The sequence below is a fragment of the Schistocerca gregaria genome, chromosome 1, assembly GCF_023897955.1.
Source record: "Schistocerca gregaria isolate iqSchGreg1 chromosome 1, iqSchGreg1.2, whole genome shotgun sequence".
Classification (NCBI taxonomy): domain Eukaryota; kingdom Metazoa; phylum Arthropoda; class Insecta; order Orthoptera; family Acrididae; genus Schistocerca; species Schistocerca gregaria.
This window is the reverse complement of record NC_064920.1, coordinates 143155136-143173849: the sequence shown is the minus strand read 5'-3', so window position 1 is coordinate 143173849 and position 18714 is coordinate 143155136. Positions and strand designations below refer to the sequence as shown.

Below are 18714 nucleotides of genomic sequence, written 5' to 3'. Positions count from 1 at the left end.
CCCCAGGCCTGCAGGGGGATGTGTAGATATGGATGAGTCTATAGTGTAGGTTCGGTGGACAGTGGAGTACCCACTATTCTTCCCTCTCCTCCCACAGTGGTATTACACCATCCAACGAGCCCATGTAATTTATTTGTCCATCCCTACACAATCCCTGCTCCCAAATCCTTACCTCATGCCTCATACCCCTGTAATAGATATAGATGCAAGACCAGTCTCGTAAATCCTCCTGCCACTATCTACTCCAGTTAGGTCACAAACATCACCTATCAAAGGTAGGGCTACCTGTGTAATTAGTCACATAATCTACAAGCTAAGCTGCAACCACTGTGCTGCATTCTACGTGGGCATGACAACCATCAAGCTGTCTGTCTGCATGAATGGCCACTGACAAAATGTGGCCAAGAAACAAGGGGATCACCTTGTTGTTAAGCACGCTGCCCGAAACAACATTCTTCATTTCAATGACTGCTTCACAGCCCGTGCCATATGGATCCTTCCCACCAACACCAGCTTTTCTGAACTGCACAGGTGGAAACTCTCCCTGCAATATATCCTGTTCCCATAACCCTCCTGGCCTCAACCATCTTTAGTCATTTTTCTGACCCATCCAGCCCTTTCCCTAGACCCATTCCAGCACTACAAAGTTCTCATTCCACAAACGCACCCAGTCTTTTTAGTTCTCTCCTTTAACACTGCCCCCTTTCCCACCTCTTCCCTGCCCTCCATCTAAGCTCCTGACTGCACCTAGCTGCCCTACCTTCTCGCCACCTTGTCCTTGAGTGCTCCTCAGCAGCACTTCACTGTCCCCTACCCTGCTATCCCTCTCCCTCCCCGAGGTAGCCTCCTTCTTACCCCCACCCAGCTGCCAGTCCCATCACGCACTGCTGCTGTTGCTCGCAGTGTGGCCGCAACTGCCAGAAGCTGCAGTCATGAATGTGTGAGTTGCATGTGTGTGTGTGTGTGTGTGTGTGTGTGTGTGTGTGTGTGTGCGCGCGCGCGCGGACATAATCTATTTTTGACAAAGGCCTTGTTGTCCAAAAGATTATATTGCAACAGTCCCTTTGTTGTGCCTATCGGTGACTTGGCATCTCCACTATATGGCGAGTAGCATCTTTCCTTTTCACAATACTGATACATTTGTTTTGCATTGACATTAGGAATTGAATAAGGGACAATTATTACAATGAGTTTTTTTTCCAGTTGTTTTATTGTTTACTTTCTTGCACATGTCCTTCCGATCCTTGACCTAGAAGGCACTTCCAAGCTGTAATGTCCAAAGAACAGACAAGCCTCCACAGCAGGTGATGACATACAACTGCCATCTCACTTTGCTGATGTCTGGAGCTGGTAGTTTTCATACAAGTACAGACACAATGTTCAATCACATCCAAATGTGTTCGATCAGGTTTAGATCTGGTACGTTGGGCAGCCAGCACATAAACTGAAACTCACCACTGTTTTCTGCCAACCACTCCATCATATTCCAGGCATTGTGAAATGGCGCATTATCTTGTTGAAAACATGATCGTTATGAAGGGCTGTAGGAGGTCCGCAACCAGTGTACAATACCCTTTGATCATCACGGTGCCTTGCACCAGCTGCACTGGACCCATAGATGCCCATGTGAATGTTCCCTAGAGCATAATGGAGCCACCACCAGCTTGTCTCCATCTCGCAGTACAAATGTCTAGGAGCCGTTCCTCTGGAAGACAACGGATTCACACACTTCCATTGACATGATGAAAAAGGTGTCGAGATTCATCATATCATGCAATGGTCTGCCACTGTGCCAATATACAGTGCCAATGGTCACATAACCCATTTCAGTCTTAGTTGTGATGTTAACATTGGCACTTGCATGGGTTATTGGCTGTGGAGGCCCTCCATTACGAGCGTTCAGTGCACTTTGTGTTCAGACACCGTTGTACTCTGCCCAACATTAAAGTCTGATGTTTGTTCTGCTACAGTTCGCTGCCTATTCTGTCTTACCACCCTATGATGGTCGAGATCTGTACTGAGGGGTGGTCTGCCCAGGGCTTGGTTTCAATACACGTTGAACACATTCACCACAACACTCCTTGAACACCTGACAAGTGTGCAGTTTCTCAAATGCTCATGCCGAGCCTCTGGGCCTTCAGAATCTATCCTTGTCAAACTCAGATAGATCGTGCACCTTCCCCATTCTACACACTGACAACATGCTCACCGATATCACTTGCAGGTGTGTCTGGCTAGCACTGCTTTCACCTGGATGGGTTTATATCAATAGTAGGTCAGTGGTCATAATGATCTGGCTGATCAGTGTATGTTAAGGTTATTAGGTAGTCTGTAATTTTAAGAAATGAACTATGAGGTGAAATATTTGTATGTACCTTTAAACAATTGTATTTTGCCTATGGAGAAAGTATGTCATGTAAATGCATGAATACATATGAAAATTTTAAAGTACATTTCAGCTCTTTAGTGTGCTTAAACCTATTTATTATATGGTGGATTCATCATTCTTTGCTTATGTACAATGTGACTTAAACTCAAATATACATATTTCTGTATGTTTCTCAGTGAAGAAATATATGGTAGCATACATGTTGAACTATTATGTATTAAATCAAACAATGGAAAATCCAGGAAGGAACGTAACAATATTAGAGAAGGAGAGTTGTCACTCACCATGTAGTGGTGATGCTAAGTCGCAGATTAAGGTCTTTGTTGACAATACACACACAACTTGCACACGCACACAACTGCAGTCATACTTGTGTACTAAACAATAATTTGCAAAAACAGACTCTTTCTACCTTCAGTGATACATTCACATAAGGAGCTAAGGAACTCAAAATAAACAAATCAATAAATAGTAACTTTGACAGCCTCAATAATCACAACAGTCCCACTATGGTGCAAACTGATGGCAAAATTGCATAGAAACAAGTTCAGTCTGGCAGCACAGATGAAAAATGCAGGAAGTGGATGAAAATCAAGATAGTATGAAGACTAAGAAGGTTCTTTTTTGTAGGATAGTAGTATATGGAGGAGATTGCCAAATCTGCTCAAGATTTGTTCTTGTGGTAAGTCACTGCTATTTTTAGCTTCACACTGTGTTCAATTCATCACTTGAAACTTGAATGTTTTGTATCACTAATGTGACAGTTTTGCCACTTTTTAAGGAATATAAAAAAGCCATGAATGGAGTATTCTATTAATCATTTACATTTATGGACTCAAAAATTACTCAGAGGAGCAGTGCTCGCTCCAAAGAGCGACTGATGCGATGTGCCCTGATCCATTGCATTGCACAACATATGGATGGCATTTGAATGTTTCTGGAAAGGTGTTATTCACATTCTTTATTGGAGAAATCATTTAATGTTGCTTAAAAAAACGTGTAAGTCACATTTTTAATTGGAGAAATCATTTAACTGAACAGGAATAGTATTTGTAATTCCAGTGATGCTGGGTGTGATACTAACCTCTCTTTCTAAAATTAAGATCTCTTAAAGTCAGAAGTGTTAATTAAATACTTAAGCAGTTTAAAGGCAAACATAACTTCACCATGTGAACAAAATGGACAGTTTAAGAATCATTCTACAGGGTGCAGCAACATAACTTCCTGATTTCAAAATGCAGTTACACCCATTTTATGAAACAGATTTTTTTTTTATTTTTTCGATAAGGTAAGTATGTATTTAAAGTTTTGTTTTACATAGTTTTGATACATGTATCAGATAGGTGGAGCCCCCATTGCCCATACACTGAATAAGCCAATTCCTGATGTTTCTCATGACCCTTACTAGCTGGTACTGGGATAGTTTACATATATAGGAGATTTTTACAAAAAAATCACAAAGAGCCAAATTGGGGGAGTGGGATAGCAACTTCAAACTGCCAATTACTGAGATGAGGTACACCAGGAAGTGTTCCCTTACAACAGCCATTGATGTCTTTGAAGTGTGAGCCATTGCTCCACCCTGCTGGGACCAAATGTACCCAAGTCCAGTTCATCGAGTTGTGGAAAAAATTCCTCCAACATGTTCACACACTGATCTGAATTCACTGGCACTGTAACCCCATGTTCTTCAAAAATACAACATGCACCAATGACCACCCACAAGTTGTTAACTGCACTGGTGGAAGAATGGAACTCCCTGCAACAAGAACTCCTTACCAACCACGTGGCCAGCATGGGAACATGGTGTAAAGCAGACACTGCTGTCTGTGGCTGCATTTCCCCATTAAGAACAATGTCCCACCTTTTTAATGTCCAAGGGACCTTCATAAATCACGGTAGACTTCAGCGTAATTATTATCTTTGAATAAAAGTGGAATTCTTCTTTGGCTCATTGCACTTTTTTTAAATTACCTTTTTATTATACAGTATAAGTTCTTTTTTTTTTTTTTTTGTATGGGCCAAGTTTCATCCAGTTATGTTACTTGGCAGTGACAAATAATTTGAAAGTTACTTTTATCCTTAAGTTTTGCACACCTTTGTATAATGTTTGCTGATGACATTTCTCCACAGTAAGCAATTTAGTCCTTCATACTACAAGGGCATAATCTACACTACTAAAAAAGAATGTGTTTTCAATCTAAGTTACGATTACAAAATTTCCTTCCCTTTCTTATTCTACTATGGAAGCCACTTGTTACTATAGTATATTCAATGTTGTTAATGCATAATTTGGAAGTATAGACTTTTATTACCAATACCATAGGGCCAGTGCTGTTTCTTTGACAATGGAACAAAGAAAAAAAACATTAATTACAGATATTTCAATAATATTTCTGTTGTTTCATTAATTAAAATGGCTTCTTTAGTGAATAGTTCTCCATACTTCACTGGTTTGGAAATTACCATACAACTTCTATTAATTAAATATCTGTATGGTACAGTTGGTATTTACCAAATTACAAGTCAAAATGTCCAGGGTTTGACCCCAGGATGATATCCCATGAATTGTGTGTCACTCATCTCTTCTTTCACTTCTGACATTGATTTGTTAATGTGCAAAGTGCAAAATTGCACCTTAATTTGGAGTCCCATCATACTGACTGGCTAAGTCGGATCAAAGGTTGAAGGATGGGAATGGCGTACCACCAGCAACACGACCACGGCTAGTAAAGCACTGTAGTGTTGAAACCAACCTTTGAGTTGTGGACAATTTTGCTTACTTCAAGTAAATATCTATGTGTGTGTAGATCATTGAACAATGAAAAATCCAGGATGGAATAAAAACAATATAATGAAAAAGATAGATTGCTATATCTACATACGTACACCACAAACCACCATATGGTGCACGGCAGAGGGTACCTTGTACCACTACTAGTTATTTCCTCTCCTGTTCCACTCACAAATAAAGCGAGCAAAAACTGATTGTCTAAAAGCCTTTGTACAAGGTTCATGGCCCTTATGCAAAGTGTACATTGTCAACAGTTGCATTGTTCTGCAGTTGGCCTCAAATGTTAGTTTTCTAAATTTCCGCAACAGTGCATTGTACAAAGAGTATTCCCATTTGAGTTCACAAAGCATCTCTATAATACTTGTGTGCTGATCGAACCTATCAGTAACCTGCAGCCTGTCTCTGAAATGCTTTGATGTCTTGCTTTAATCTGACCTGGTGAGGATCCCATACATTAAAGCAGCACCGAAGAATGGGTCACACTAGCATTCTATACGCTGTCTACTTTACGAATAAACTACACTTTCCGAAAATTCTCCAAATAAAAGTAAATCGAGCATTCACCTTTCCTACAACCAACCTGATGTGCTCATTCCATTTCATACTGTTTTGCAATGTTACACATAGATATTTAATCAAAGTGATTGTCAAGCTGTACCATACTAATGTTGTATTCAAATGTTACAGGGCTATTTTTCCTAGTCATCAGAATTAACTTAGATTTTTCTACATTACAGCAAGCTGTCATTCACCAAACCAAATACAACTTTTGTCTAAGTCATCTTGTATATTCCTAAAGTCACTCAATGATGACACCTTCTTGTATAACAAAGCATCAGCAGCCAACAGCCATAAAATGCTGCTGACCCTATTCATCAGGCCATCTATGTATAAAGATAATAAAAGTGGTCCTACCACACTTCCCTTGGGCACTCCTGATGATATCCTTGTCTTTGATGAGTACTCGCCATCAAGGACCACATACTGGGTTCTATTACTTAAGAAGTCTTTGACCAACTCACATATTTGGGAACTTAGACCGCAGGCTCGTACCTTCTTCAACAATCATCAACACTGTATAAAAAAGATACTGAGTCACAGATAGACATAATGAAAAGACTGCTACACATTTTAGCTTTCAGCCAAATGGATTTTTTCTGACCATATTATGAAAAGGACAGATTGCTACTTACCATACAGAGGAAATGTAGAGTCAGAGACAGACACAACCAGGATCCTGTTATACATGTGAGCCTTCAGCCAAAAGGCCCTTTCATGAAATAAAATACACACACACACACACACACACACACACACACAAGACCACTGTCTCTGGTGACCAAGGAAAGCCTCAGTGGCCAGAGGTCATATGTGTGTGAGTTGTGCTTGCATCAATGTGTGTGTGTGTGTGTGTGTGTGTGTGTGTGTGTGTGTGTGTGTGTGTGATACATTATGAGAAGGCCTTTTGGCCGAAAGCTCACATTTCTACCAGTCTTTTTGTTGCGCCTGTCTGTAACTAAAAATCTCCCCTACACGATGAGTAGCAGTCTATCCATTTCATAATACTATCATTCTTCCATTCTGGATTTTTCATTTTTGATTTAGCTGTTCTACTGAAGCAGAAAACAGCGGCCAAAGATAGTGGCCATGTGTGTGAATGTTGTGCTTTTGTGTGTTTTGTTACTTCAGGAGGAGGCCTTCTGGGCAAAAACTAAAATGTATAGCACTCTTTTTGTTGTGCCTAGGTGTGTAGTAATTAACAGCCAGCAGCAAACCAGTGACAAATTCACTCCATTATCAGCTTTCCATTACAATTAAAAATGTCTTCATTCACAAACTGCTTCTTACATGTTATTTTAAAGCACTTACCTCTTCTCCTTCATTTTCTTTTGGAGTTCTGAATATGCAGTTAAAACAGGCAGGCACAGAGAGAGATTTTCTATGGCTGCTGCAATGTTACTTTCAACTTTCCTAGCTTTCACTAGTTCTTCTCCTTTCTCAACTATATTCTTTGCTGATTCTTGGAGGTCTTTATCCAATTGCTCAACTTCACTCTAAACGAATAAAGGAAGAAAACATTAGAAATAGACACCAAAAGCATTAACTATAAAAGAGTTTAATGCTCAGTTCTCTGAGTTGTGATTTTCAGTTATTGAAACAGAACAAAATTTTAAAAAGGTGTCAAAAAATGCAAAATAATGTTCTCCGCACATTCAAGATTAATTTCCAGAAGTTCCAGCACTTTCAGTTTTCTTTCTGCTGAGGCGAACAATGTAGAACTTGATAGATCTACAAAATGAAGGAAGTTAAACAACATCTTTTGTAACAAAATTTATCTTTGTGTATGCTACCATGTAAAGACAAGCTGTTATTTAACTGTTACCAAAAGTTCTGGAAGATTCTTGACGGATTTACTACTTTCATACCATTTCTAATAAACATTTGGCTGGAGAAAGAAACTTCCACATGGGAAAAATATAATAAAAACAAAGATTCGAAGACTTACCAAGCGGGAAACCACCGGCAGACAGGCACATGAACAAGACACACAAACACACACACAGAATTGCTAGCTTTCGCAACCGATGGTTGCTTCTTCAGGAAAGAGAGGGAAAGACGAAAGGATGTGGGTTTTAAGGGAGAGGGTAAGGAGTCATTCCAATCCCGGGAGCGGAAAGACTTCCCTTAGGGGAAAAAAAGGACAGGTGTACACTCGCGCGCACACACACACACACATATCCAACCGCACATATGTGCGGATGGATATGTGTGTGTGTGTCATGCTGCTGCTGCTGCTGCTCATTGCACTGCAAACCGTCATTTTAGACTGTGAAATGTGAAGGACTCAATGCCCCACAGGAGGGTGTGTTTCCACTGACAATCTTTAATGTCATCTCATGAGAGCTATTCATGTCGATATGTGTGTGTGTGTGCGCGAGTGTACACCTGTCCTTTTTTTCCCCTAAGGGAAGTCTTTCCGCTCCCGGGATTGGAATGACTCCTTACCCTCTCCCTTAAAACCCACATCCTTTCGTCTTTCCCTCTTCTTCCTGAAGAAGCAACCATCGGTTGCGAAAGCTAGCAATTCTGTGTGTGTGTTTGTGTGTCTTGTTCATGTTCCTGTCTGCCGGCGGTTTCCCGCTTGGTAAGTCTTCGAATCTTTAAGATTCCAAGACTTACCAAGTGGGAAAGCGCTGGTAGACAGGCACAATAAAATAACACACAAACACACACACAATTTCCAGCTTTTGCAACCAACAGTTGCTTCTTCAGGAAAGAGGGAAGACACAAGCAGACATATTTACTGTGTGTGTGTGTGTGTGTGTGTGTGTGTGTGTGTGTGTGTGTGTATGCGCGCGTGTGAGTGAACTTTAACTTTTTCAAAAGATCGATCAAAGATTTTGTATTAAATTTTGCTTCATAAAGGGAATACAGCCCAGCACCACATTCAAAATGCTGACTGTGGCTTTAGACAAATCTACTATGAGTAAGAAAAGGGTTTATGAGTGGTATAACATTTGAAACAGGGTCAAGAAGACGTTGAAGACAATGACCGCCATGGACACTCCTGGACATCAGTTACTGATGACAATGTGGGAGAAGCAAAGAACACAATTGTGTAAAATTACCAAATCACCATCATGATGATGCTGGAATATCCTTTGGCTTAAGCAAAGCAATTTTTTCATATGTTTTGGGCATGGAACATGTAGTAGCAAAGTTTGTTCTGAAATAGTTAAATTTTGGCCACAAATGATGTCACATAGAGCTTGGTCATCAATTACTGTATGAAGTCAACAATGATACAGAGCTTGCAAAGAATGTTATAACAGGTGATGAAATGTGAGTATACTGGCATGACATCAAAATCAATGCCCAATAGTCTCAATGAAAAATGCCTGACAAGTTTGAATACATGACAAGTTTGAATACATGTGAAGGTTCTTCTTGCTGTTTCCTTCGATTTCAATGGGATAGTACATCGTGAGTTCCTGCCTTATGGTCAACAGTCAATAAGGAATACTACCTGCAAGTTATGCACAGTTTTCTTGAAACAATATGAAGAAAATGACCACAACTATGGCAAAACCACTTGTGAAAATTGCATCACAATAATACTCCCACTCACACCTCACTGCTCATTCATGATTGTTTGGCAAAAAACAAAACCATTATGTTGCCTCAGACACCATACTTGCTAGATATGGTGCCCTGTGACTTCTTAATACTCCTGAAGCTGAAGAGAACCATGAAAAATGTCATTTTGCCAGCACTGATGAGACAAAAACAGAATTGGCGAAGGATATGAACACTATAATGAAAAGTAAGTTCCTGAAGTGCTTCCAAGATTGGAAAAAGTGCTGGCACAAGTGCTTTACATCTGAGGAAGGATTGATGTTGATGAATAAATAAAGATTCTTTACGAAAAACAAAAACTCCCATTACTTTTAGATCACACACCTCATAACTTGTATCACACTGTATTTAACTGTAGTTGTGTTGGCTCAACAGGACACGGTATACTAACTAATCAAGGTTTTCAATTTCAAAGATACTGTTTTGTAAATTTACAGTGTAGGTCAAATTCTGCCGAATCCACATACATTTTCTTAAGGAATGGTGAGGTACAGTGAGATACACATGTACATTTCTAGCTCCCTTTCCCTGCTTCACATTATAAAGTAAAATCTAACTACATTAATAGTGGAATTTTGAATGATAGCATGGCAAAGCTTGTCACGAGGCATTCAAATGTAAACAGTGTGCTTATTGCTTGGCCAGTTGTGTTTGAAACAATCCCTGGTTTAACTTTCTTCATGAGCAGATGTACTTGTCTGCATCGTAACATTTTAAAAAGTATTGATAAGGGGAAGTATTTACAGTAATAATTGGTAGCATTCAACCCTATATTATTCTAAATTGAGTGAATCAGAGCACAAGAGATACTGTCACTAATATTTATTGTGCTCTGCTTAATTCATGGTTGTTTGGAATAAATAGAAATATATCATAACTGTTCATACATGGTGAGACACTTAACTTTTTCATCTCAAATTACTTTTTGAAGACATTTATAATCTGTTTTCACCTATGATGAACAGGGACTAAGGGCTCATGATGCATACAGCAATGTAATCTTAAAACCTCATTAATAACCAAAATACAGGAATTAACTTTGTTTTTATTATTGGAACTATGCTACTTTATTCCATGATTTTTTGTTAAATCTACAAGAAAGCTACCAGTATATTAATGAATTTGTCACACCAAGATCAGCTACTGTGATGGCAACAAACACTATAGTTCCATAAAAGAAAACAAAGTTAATGGACGCATCTCAGCTATTAATGAAGTTCTGAGAGCACATCGCTATTTGTTTCATTAGCCGCTGCTAATGAACACATAACTGCTGCAGATTGCTGCATGCAGCTGTTTCAACATTATGCCACCTCATCTAGCCTCAGTTTGTTGCAGTACTACCACCCATTCGGCAACCTGCTTCATTACCAAAATCTGACACACCACTTTTAAATATGACAGGGTAACTATGTGAGACATGCTGAGGCACAGCACATATAAAAAGCACCTAGTCAGCCATAAAAAAATCATCAGGTCAGCAGCTGCAGTACAGTGGGCTACCACTGTGTGGTCTGCAGAAGCATCATCAATCAGTCACCGCCCACTGGTATAGAGATCAAGTTCAGTCAACACAATTTAGTGTGACTGTTTGCTGTATGGTACCCAATATGGCACCAATTATATCAAAGGTCGAACTAGGACCCTACCAGCCGCAGACCTGCTTAGTGACTACTGTCACAAGACACTGCCAGCCAAATGTTGGAAGCCAGAGTTCACTCAGCAGATGACATCACCTTCTCCAGAAGCTGCTGATGGGCAGGTTGTTAGCACAACCTACTCACCAAGTGGCTGCAAAGTATTGCCATCTGAGCAGGCTGTCCAGTGAGAACACACTGCTCCCAAGACACAGTGAGCTGTTTATACACTGTACCATTACTAAGAACTTTGGGTTGAACATTCACCCTGTCTACTGGACTTGGATTTGGAACACCACTGTGCTTTACACAAGATCAGTAAGTGAGTCTGGCAGCAATATGAGCACTGCTGAATTTGCTACTGCTCCCTGGTAGTGAACCTACATGACCAGAGTGAGGCACCTGGAACAGTTGACGTGACAACCTGCTCCCCCAACCTCCAACAGGGTCGACACAGCACAATGGTGTCTGTACCACAGCAGCTTGAAAATATACTGTTATGAGTGCCATCCAAAGTGCAAAGAACACACCTGCATACTGTCCAATCACTGGTTTCTGGTGTTCAGTGTGACGAGATCAGCTGCCGCATGTGGTTGTAAATTAGATCTCATCGCATTGTAAGTGCAGAGATAGTTGTGACTGTGGCTGTGCTGATGGTGAATCCCATCAACTTTGATATGTAATATGTTATTCATATTCAGCAGGGGGCGCATGTTAAGCCCTGTGACATTCACCAGACTTGTTACCATTTATGACTAAAGTGTAATGAATGCAGCCAATTTCAAAGCCATAATGGTTCAGAATGGGAGAAATGGTTCAGAATGGGAGAACAGTTTATCACAACAAAGAGAGATCAGGGCAACCCTCCATCATCATCACAGATGCGCTGAAACAAAAGGTGGATCACATCATTTGAGAGAAACCCTGATTCACAATTAGAGACATGTGAACAATGTCACAAAGTGTCTCATTCAATTGTGCACTTAGGGTACCACAAAATCCATGCATCGTGGGTGCCACACATGCAAAGGATGACCTGAAAACAAGAAGAATGGGTGTTGCATTAATGATCTTGAAGTGTTGCAAGAGGATGGCAACACATTTATTGACCAGATGAATCATATGTTCTTCTTAACATTTCCACAATGAAGCGACCATGCAGGTACAGCTAAGTTAGGATGAGGTGGGATGTAGGCACATCTGGGTCTGTCAGGGAAATTCTCAAGAAAAATCCATAACCAGGCAACTTGCTGTTACTACTAGTTTATTGGCTACGGCTAGGTGATACAAAGGCGATGTGATCTGCTTCAACAGGATGCTGCTGCAGCCAGACTGAGAGGATGGTGCCCAAGAAGAGAAACTAGGAAACATGTCTGGTTGAGAGAAGAGCTGGTAAACAAGACAGTGGCCCCTTGGTACAGGTGCTCACTCACCGGCCTGCATTGCAACCCATTCGTACCATGTTTAGGCCTATGATTGGAAGAGGGGCACTTCAATGTGTCCCTCTGACAGTAGTATCTTTGCAATAGCATCCCCTGCTCAGCGGTAGCCACTACAGGAATGTTAGCCACGTGAACCGAGAGTGGGTAGGCACATATATACAAACATCCAGTGCTGCACCAGCCCAGTCCTAACCACTATTCCCCCATAAGATGCAGCACCAGGGCCACATGAGCAAAAATGAACTGAAACAAAACTTTTGAAAAATCTTTTAATCTCTCAATAATCCACTCAGCCTGACTGTTCACCACATACGCTGCAGTATATGGAGTGGCGTCATTCTCAGTCATTACAGAAGCCACGCAAGTTCAAACAGGTTGTATCATCTCAGAAGATGATGGCTTCTGTATTCTGCGAAAGAGAAGTGGTCCTACTTGCCGATTTTATGGCCTGCAACACAACACTCAATAGTGGTTCATTTTGTGCTACCCTTGAAAGTCTTCATCAGGCCATCTATAACTACCAAGGAGACAAGCTTTCACACAGAATTGTTCTGTTGCACAATAATGCATGTTTGCATACTGCCTGGCAGAGGAAGACTTACTGCATGATAAATTCTGGTGGAACGTGGTCAAGTGACCTCCCTACACTCCCAACGTGGCACCGTCAGACTTTTTCCCCTTTCCAAAACTGAAGGAGCTCCTTCCAGGTAAATGCTTCACAAATGGTGGAGACCTGGAGGATGCTGTCATGACCTGGTTGAATTGCCATGCAAACATATTGTTCGAAGAGTGCATATGCCAGTACAACTAGTGCCTTAATGTCAAAGGTGACAAAGTGGAAAAATAGACAAAGTATGTGCCAAAACATTTATATTCAGTCTCTGAATTATTATTAAAGAATATCTTGGTATGGCAAAAAATTCTTTACTTTCTGGATGACCCACATATTTGTTTTTAATGGGTCAAGTACAAGGGTTGTTTCAATAAGTAATGCCCCACAAATTTTTAAAAAGCCATTAATATACAGAGTCAAATGTCCTTGTTGGTGCCTTACACTTGATGATTGTTCTGGGTGCTGGTGAAGTTTCGAACCATTCTGACAGATGGCAGACCCGTAGTACAGCATCAAAATGGCAACTACATATGACTCACGTTACAAGCAGCGTGCTGTTATTGAATTCTTGTATGCAGAAAAAGAAACGACAAAGAACATCCATTAATGTTTGTGTGCAATATATGGTTTTGCTGCAGTTGATAGGATTACAGTAGGGCGATGGGTAAAGAAAGTTACAGCCTCGGGAAATGCAGAAACAGAACTCCATGATCAGTCACACTTGGGACGACCTGTCACAGCCACTGCTCCAGACATGCTGAACTGTGCGGATGCCATTATTTGTGCCGATTGGTGCATCACAATTCAACAATTGGCTCTACAGTTGTCGGTCAGCATTGGAAGTGGGTCTTCAATGATCGAGACTCTCGGATATTCAAGGAGGTGCTCATGATTTGTTCAGTGAATGCTCACAGTAGACCACAAGATTCAAAGAACGGCCATTTCATCTGAATTGCTGGAGAATTTTGAAACCAATGGAGAGGCCTTTCTGTCATGGATTGTTACATGGGACAAAAGCTGATTGCACCACTTTGCGCCACAAATAAAAAGGCAGTCCATGGAGTGGCATCATCCTCATTCACCACAAAAGAAGAAACTCAAGACAACCCCCTCTGCTGGAAAAGTCAAGATGACAATCTTCTGGGACTGTGATAGCGTCATTCTCATCGATGTGATGCCAAGAGGGTCAACCATCAATTCATAGGCATATGTGAAGACTCTGAATAAACTCAAAAACCAGCCACATGTTCGGTCAGACAAGAATACAGCAGAAATCTTGCTCCAACATGATAATGCACACACACACACACACACACACACACACACACACACACACACACAAGTCTGAGAACCAGGGAACACATCGCCACATTGGGTTGAATGTCATTGCCTCATCCACCCTACAGTCCAGACCTGGTGCCCTCAGACTTCCATCTCTTTGGGGCACTTAAAGATTCTCTAGGGGAAACACACTTTGAAGACGATGAGAGTGTTAGTCATGCAGTGAAAATATGGCTATGCCTACAGGACAAGACATTTTACCAGCAGGGAATACATGTTCTTCCACAATGTTGGTGTATGGCCATAGAATGTGATGGAGACTATGTAGAAAAATTATGACTCTTAACAATAAATATGTTCTGCGAAAAATAAATGTGGGGCATTATTTATTGAGTCACCCTCCTAATTTGAGACAAAAAATTAGGCACTTTTCTCAGTATTTCACCAGTTAAATCACATCCTCCATTATGCAAAATTATCTTCCCCCTCTACCAATTGATCATACCAGATCGCCCAAGCCTGCCTATAGCTCAATAATGTGCATAATCAGTACTGAAGCTGTAAGGCAGAAAAATACTAGTTTGAATTTTACACGTAATATTTTAGTAATGTGAAAAAATGGTTACCATTGAGGACTGGCAGCCATCTTATAAAAGAAATAATAAATTACTTTTAAGCTGCATTAGTCACTATGCCCTTATCTTATTAGATGATATGCACACGGTAAGCACAAAACAAAAACTTCAGAGACAGCACACAGGTGGCTGCAAGGACAGCATTTTTCTCCACATATTCATAGTGGTTGTGCAGCAACTCCACCAATTTTGGAAGAGAAAGACCTAGATGAAACCCTGTTACCTTTATAGTTGTCATGCTATAGCTATCATGCTATGAATAATTGTAGAGCTCAGGCACAGAAATTATTATCAAGCCAACATGACTTTTTTGAGCATTACAAAACTCATTTAACTTCTTGGATTCGAGCATACACTTATTGGGAATATATCACAATGTGAGTAAATGATCCCTTTAAATTGTATTTCAAAGTCACCATTTTGTTGCAAATAATTGCTTTATATCATTCGGAAAGAATAATTCTCTGTTTCAAAAGCTGTTTATAAAGTGCAACACCAGTACATGTGCTCTGACTCAAAACAAATTAATGAGAATTTTGTAGATAGCCTGTTTTGGTCAGTGGTGATACACAGAGGCACTCTGAAATGTGTGATCCATCCATTTAAGAAGGTGTTTGCAATAGTTTCAAAAGTGGTGTCAAACACAGGAAAAACTTCCATGGCAGTTTAGACAGTAGGTGTTTCCTTCAGATGGTGGTATTGGTCGAACAGTATCTATGCGAGCATGTTCAAATCTTTAGGCAGGTGAAGTGCCAAAAGGTGTACTGACATGGTAGGAGATATTATCATCTTTACAGGCCACACACTGATGCACTAAACTTTGCAGTCTCTGTCTATGTTCAGCCAGTTCACTCAGGCCAACATCCACTTAGGTGATCTCTGTTAAAGCATTTCAGTCATAGCTATATGAAGCAAGACAGGAAAGTGATCACAAGTGTAATCATTGGCCACTTCCCATGTAACAGCATTTGTAAGAGCAGAAGAATGTAGGTAGAAATTTATAATGGAGAATGACCCAGTGGCTGTGCAGCAGTATGTCATTTCCCCAATATTAAGTATGCAGATGTCCTCTACCACTAGCAGCCTCTCAATTACCAGACATTTGGGATAAAAGGGCCCTGCAGCACATGGTATGTACTGATGTCACCGAGTAACAGGAATGGGTGGGGAAATTGTTCATGAGATTAGTGCCATGCTGTAAAGGGGTTCCTGTTGTGGTATGTTGACACAACATACTATAAGGCGAGATGACATATATATACTGCTACTGCAGCTCAGTGATGAGGGAATGTGAAAGTAGTGACATGTTCCATTGATGAACACAGCTATACCACCCTTTGCTTGGTTCATTGTTCACACAGGTTATCCTTGCTGTGAAGGCCACATAACAGTAACAAAGGATTACCCATGGCTTTTAACAGCATTTCCTGAAAATATGCGCATATAAGCTTTTACTTATACTAGCAGTTTTAGTTCATCTAAATGTGTAGAGGAACTTGGTAGATCGTCTAAACGTATTTCCAGATCCATTACACATTCTTCCCTGTCAGATGTTAGTGAAGCACTATGTTTAAAGTGTTGACATAGTCTGGTCTGGTCTTCCGGTTCAATGGTTTCTCTTCCTGTGGGGAGTGTGGTTAAAACACAGATATCAATGTCTCATGACAAGACTTCATTCTTGGGCAGGGAGTCACTTGCTTTCCCTTTGTATCCAATGCTTGTGGTCAGCCAAGTGAATAATTGTAGCAGCACCCTCAGATGCATCTACAATCACAGATGGATGTGCTAGCATTTGCCTCAAAGCATCAGACTTGGCCACTGCTGTATGAACATAGATGTTCTAGCACCTGTACTGGTGTCTGCATTTAGGCATCAGACTTACAAACTTATTGCTTCAAGATGGTAGAGAAAGAGATTGTGAATGTTCGATGCTGCATAGCCTTGAAGATTTTTATTTTATTTTTTTTTTTTTTCCCCTCCGAGTTTGGTAAGCATTTGATGTCCTGAAGTTCCTGAATCTTCTATTGCTGTACACAAACAGTATATTCCTTTGCCTACAATGCATCTACATTGGAGTAGTTAACATAAGATGGTTGGGTCCACAGTCAGTCTGGGTCATGAGCATCTTCAACCACATCCTCCACAGGTTGACTCCCCTTTGAATGCAGGAACAGGGTGTCCAAATATCTGGTACTGAAAGCAGTGCATCAGGCTGAAGACATGCGGACAGGCTCAAAGATGTATGAATCCATCCAGCCTTTATGTATTGCAGATGAAGTAGAGGCGAATATGAAAACAGATGTTTTTTTTCTGATTCACCACCCACTTGTTTCAACATGTTTCTCACATTAATTATACTTTGTTTTGTCACTCTGCCAAAAATTCATTGAGGTCTAGACACATGAGGTCACTACTTGGTATGTTCCCTCTGCTGTAATTGAGGGTGTTACGCATTTCAACTGCTACACAATATTCCTCAAGTTTTGTTCTGTGCATTAAGTTAGGCACTTGACTGAATGCCATTGTCTCTATTAGCAGGACACCATTCTGTAACCTTTCAATAGACTTAAGGGCAACAGCAGATTCCTCCAAATTCTCTTGGTTATTGAACGTAGTTATCATCTGGAATGTGTCCGCTTTCCTCATGATAGTAATGATGACATTATGATGCATCACCATTATTCTGTTCTGATTCATCAGAAATAGATGTATCAAATTGGGCTATCCAACCGAGATCTCTTTATGGAGTGGGCAGGAAAACCATCCACACTGGGAGTTTCAAGTTTGTTGTTGTTTTGAGACATTTTGGTCCCATGAGATGCTAGGGAATCATTCATCCATTCACACAAAGATCCACTTGCCTAGGTAAGCCTTTTACAGCTTAGGTGTAGCAAATTAATTAATTAATTTTATTTTTTTCTCACAGGTTTGCATCATCCTCAGGATCCAGACAGTTAAGCCAATATCCCCATTCCATAACACACAATTTTCCCCTCACCACATCACACAGTGGTTGATGAAGCATGCCCAGAGTTTATGGTTACAGAGGACAGGTGGCACTTACCAAACCCCAGCTCAGGAAACCTCAGAGCCCCAAAACCATACCCAGTCACAATGACTGAGCTCCCTGACATGCACACCATTTGTTATGACATGTGGGTGACTTGTGGCCTATCAAATACCATGGATGCGGCAAGCACTATCAACCAGTTTTTGAACATGATGATGATGTAATGCCTCACATGAATCACTCCTACCCCACAATCCCTCCCCCACGCTGCCCTATGCATTTTCCTTACCCCCCCCCCCCCTGTGTATCCCCACTACCTATCCCAGCTAGACTGCTGCTCATATCAGATGCAGATTCAGTTGGGACTTGGTGCCTGGAGACAGTGACTGCGCACATGCACGCACTCGTGTTCAAAAGCTGAAATATTTCTAGCATTCTTTTTCATTGTGCCCATTTGCAACTCGGCACCACCTCTTTCTGGTGAATAGCAACCTATACTTTGCACATTATTATTATTCCTTTCTGGAATTTCCACTGGGGAAAAATGTATCACTTTCTCGAAATCCTGTAATTGTCTCCCATCATGTTGCATAGGTTCAAAATTTTTCCTTAATGGTGAAAAGCACGATGCCCTGCAATGTCACCCTTAGGCTCGGCAGGACTGCATGCAATAAGGTATTGACACACACAAAAAAAGGCCACAGCTAAGAAGTTTTTGTGAGATGTAAGGTGGGTTAATGATGCCACATCAGTAGCAAATTTCAGTACAACACTGC

At 40.7% G+C, this 18714-nt stretch overlaps 1 protein-coding gene across 3 annotated transcripts in view; it reads right to left on the bottom strand.

Annotated features, from left to right (window-relative positions):
* Window positions 1–18714, bottom strand: part of LOC126334924 (exocyst complex component 6B) — a 151055-nt gene that overhangs the window by 112984 nt on the left and 19357 nt on the right. For all 3 annotated transcript variants that reach the window (XM_049997660.1, XM_049997670.1, XM_049997650.1), the window contains exon 3: window positions 7053–7237. In XM_049997660.1, the coding sequence (XP_049853617.1) occupies window positions 7053–7237 (185 nt within the window). The remainder of the gene's footprint in view (window positions 1–7052; window positions 7238–18714) is intronic.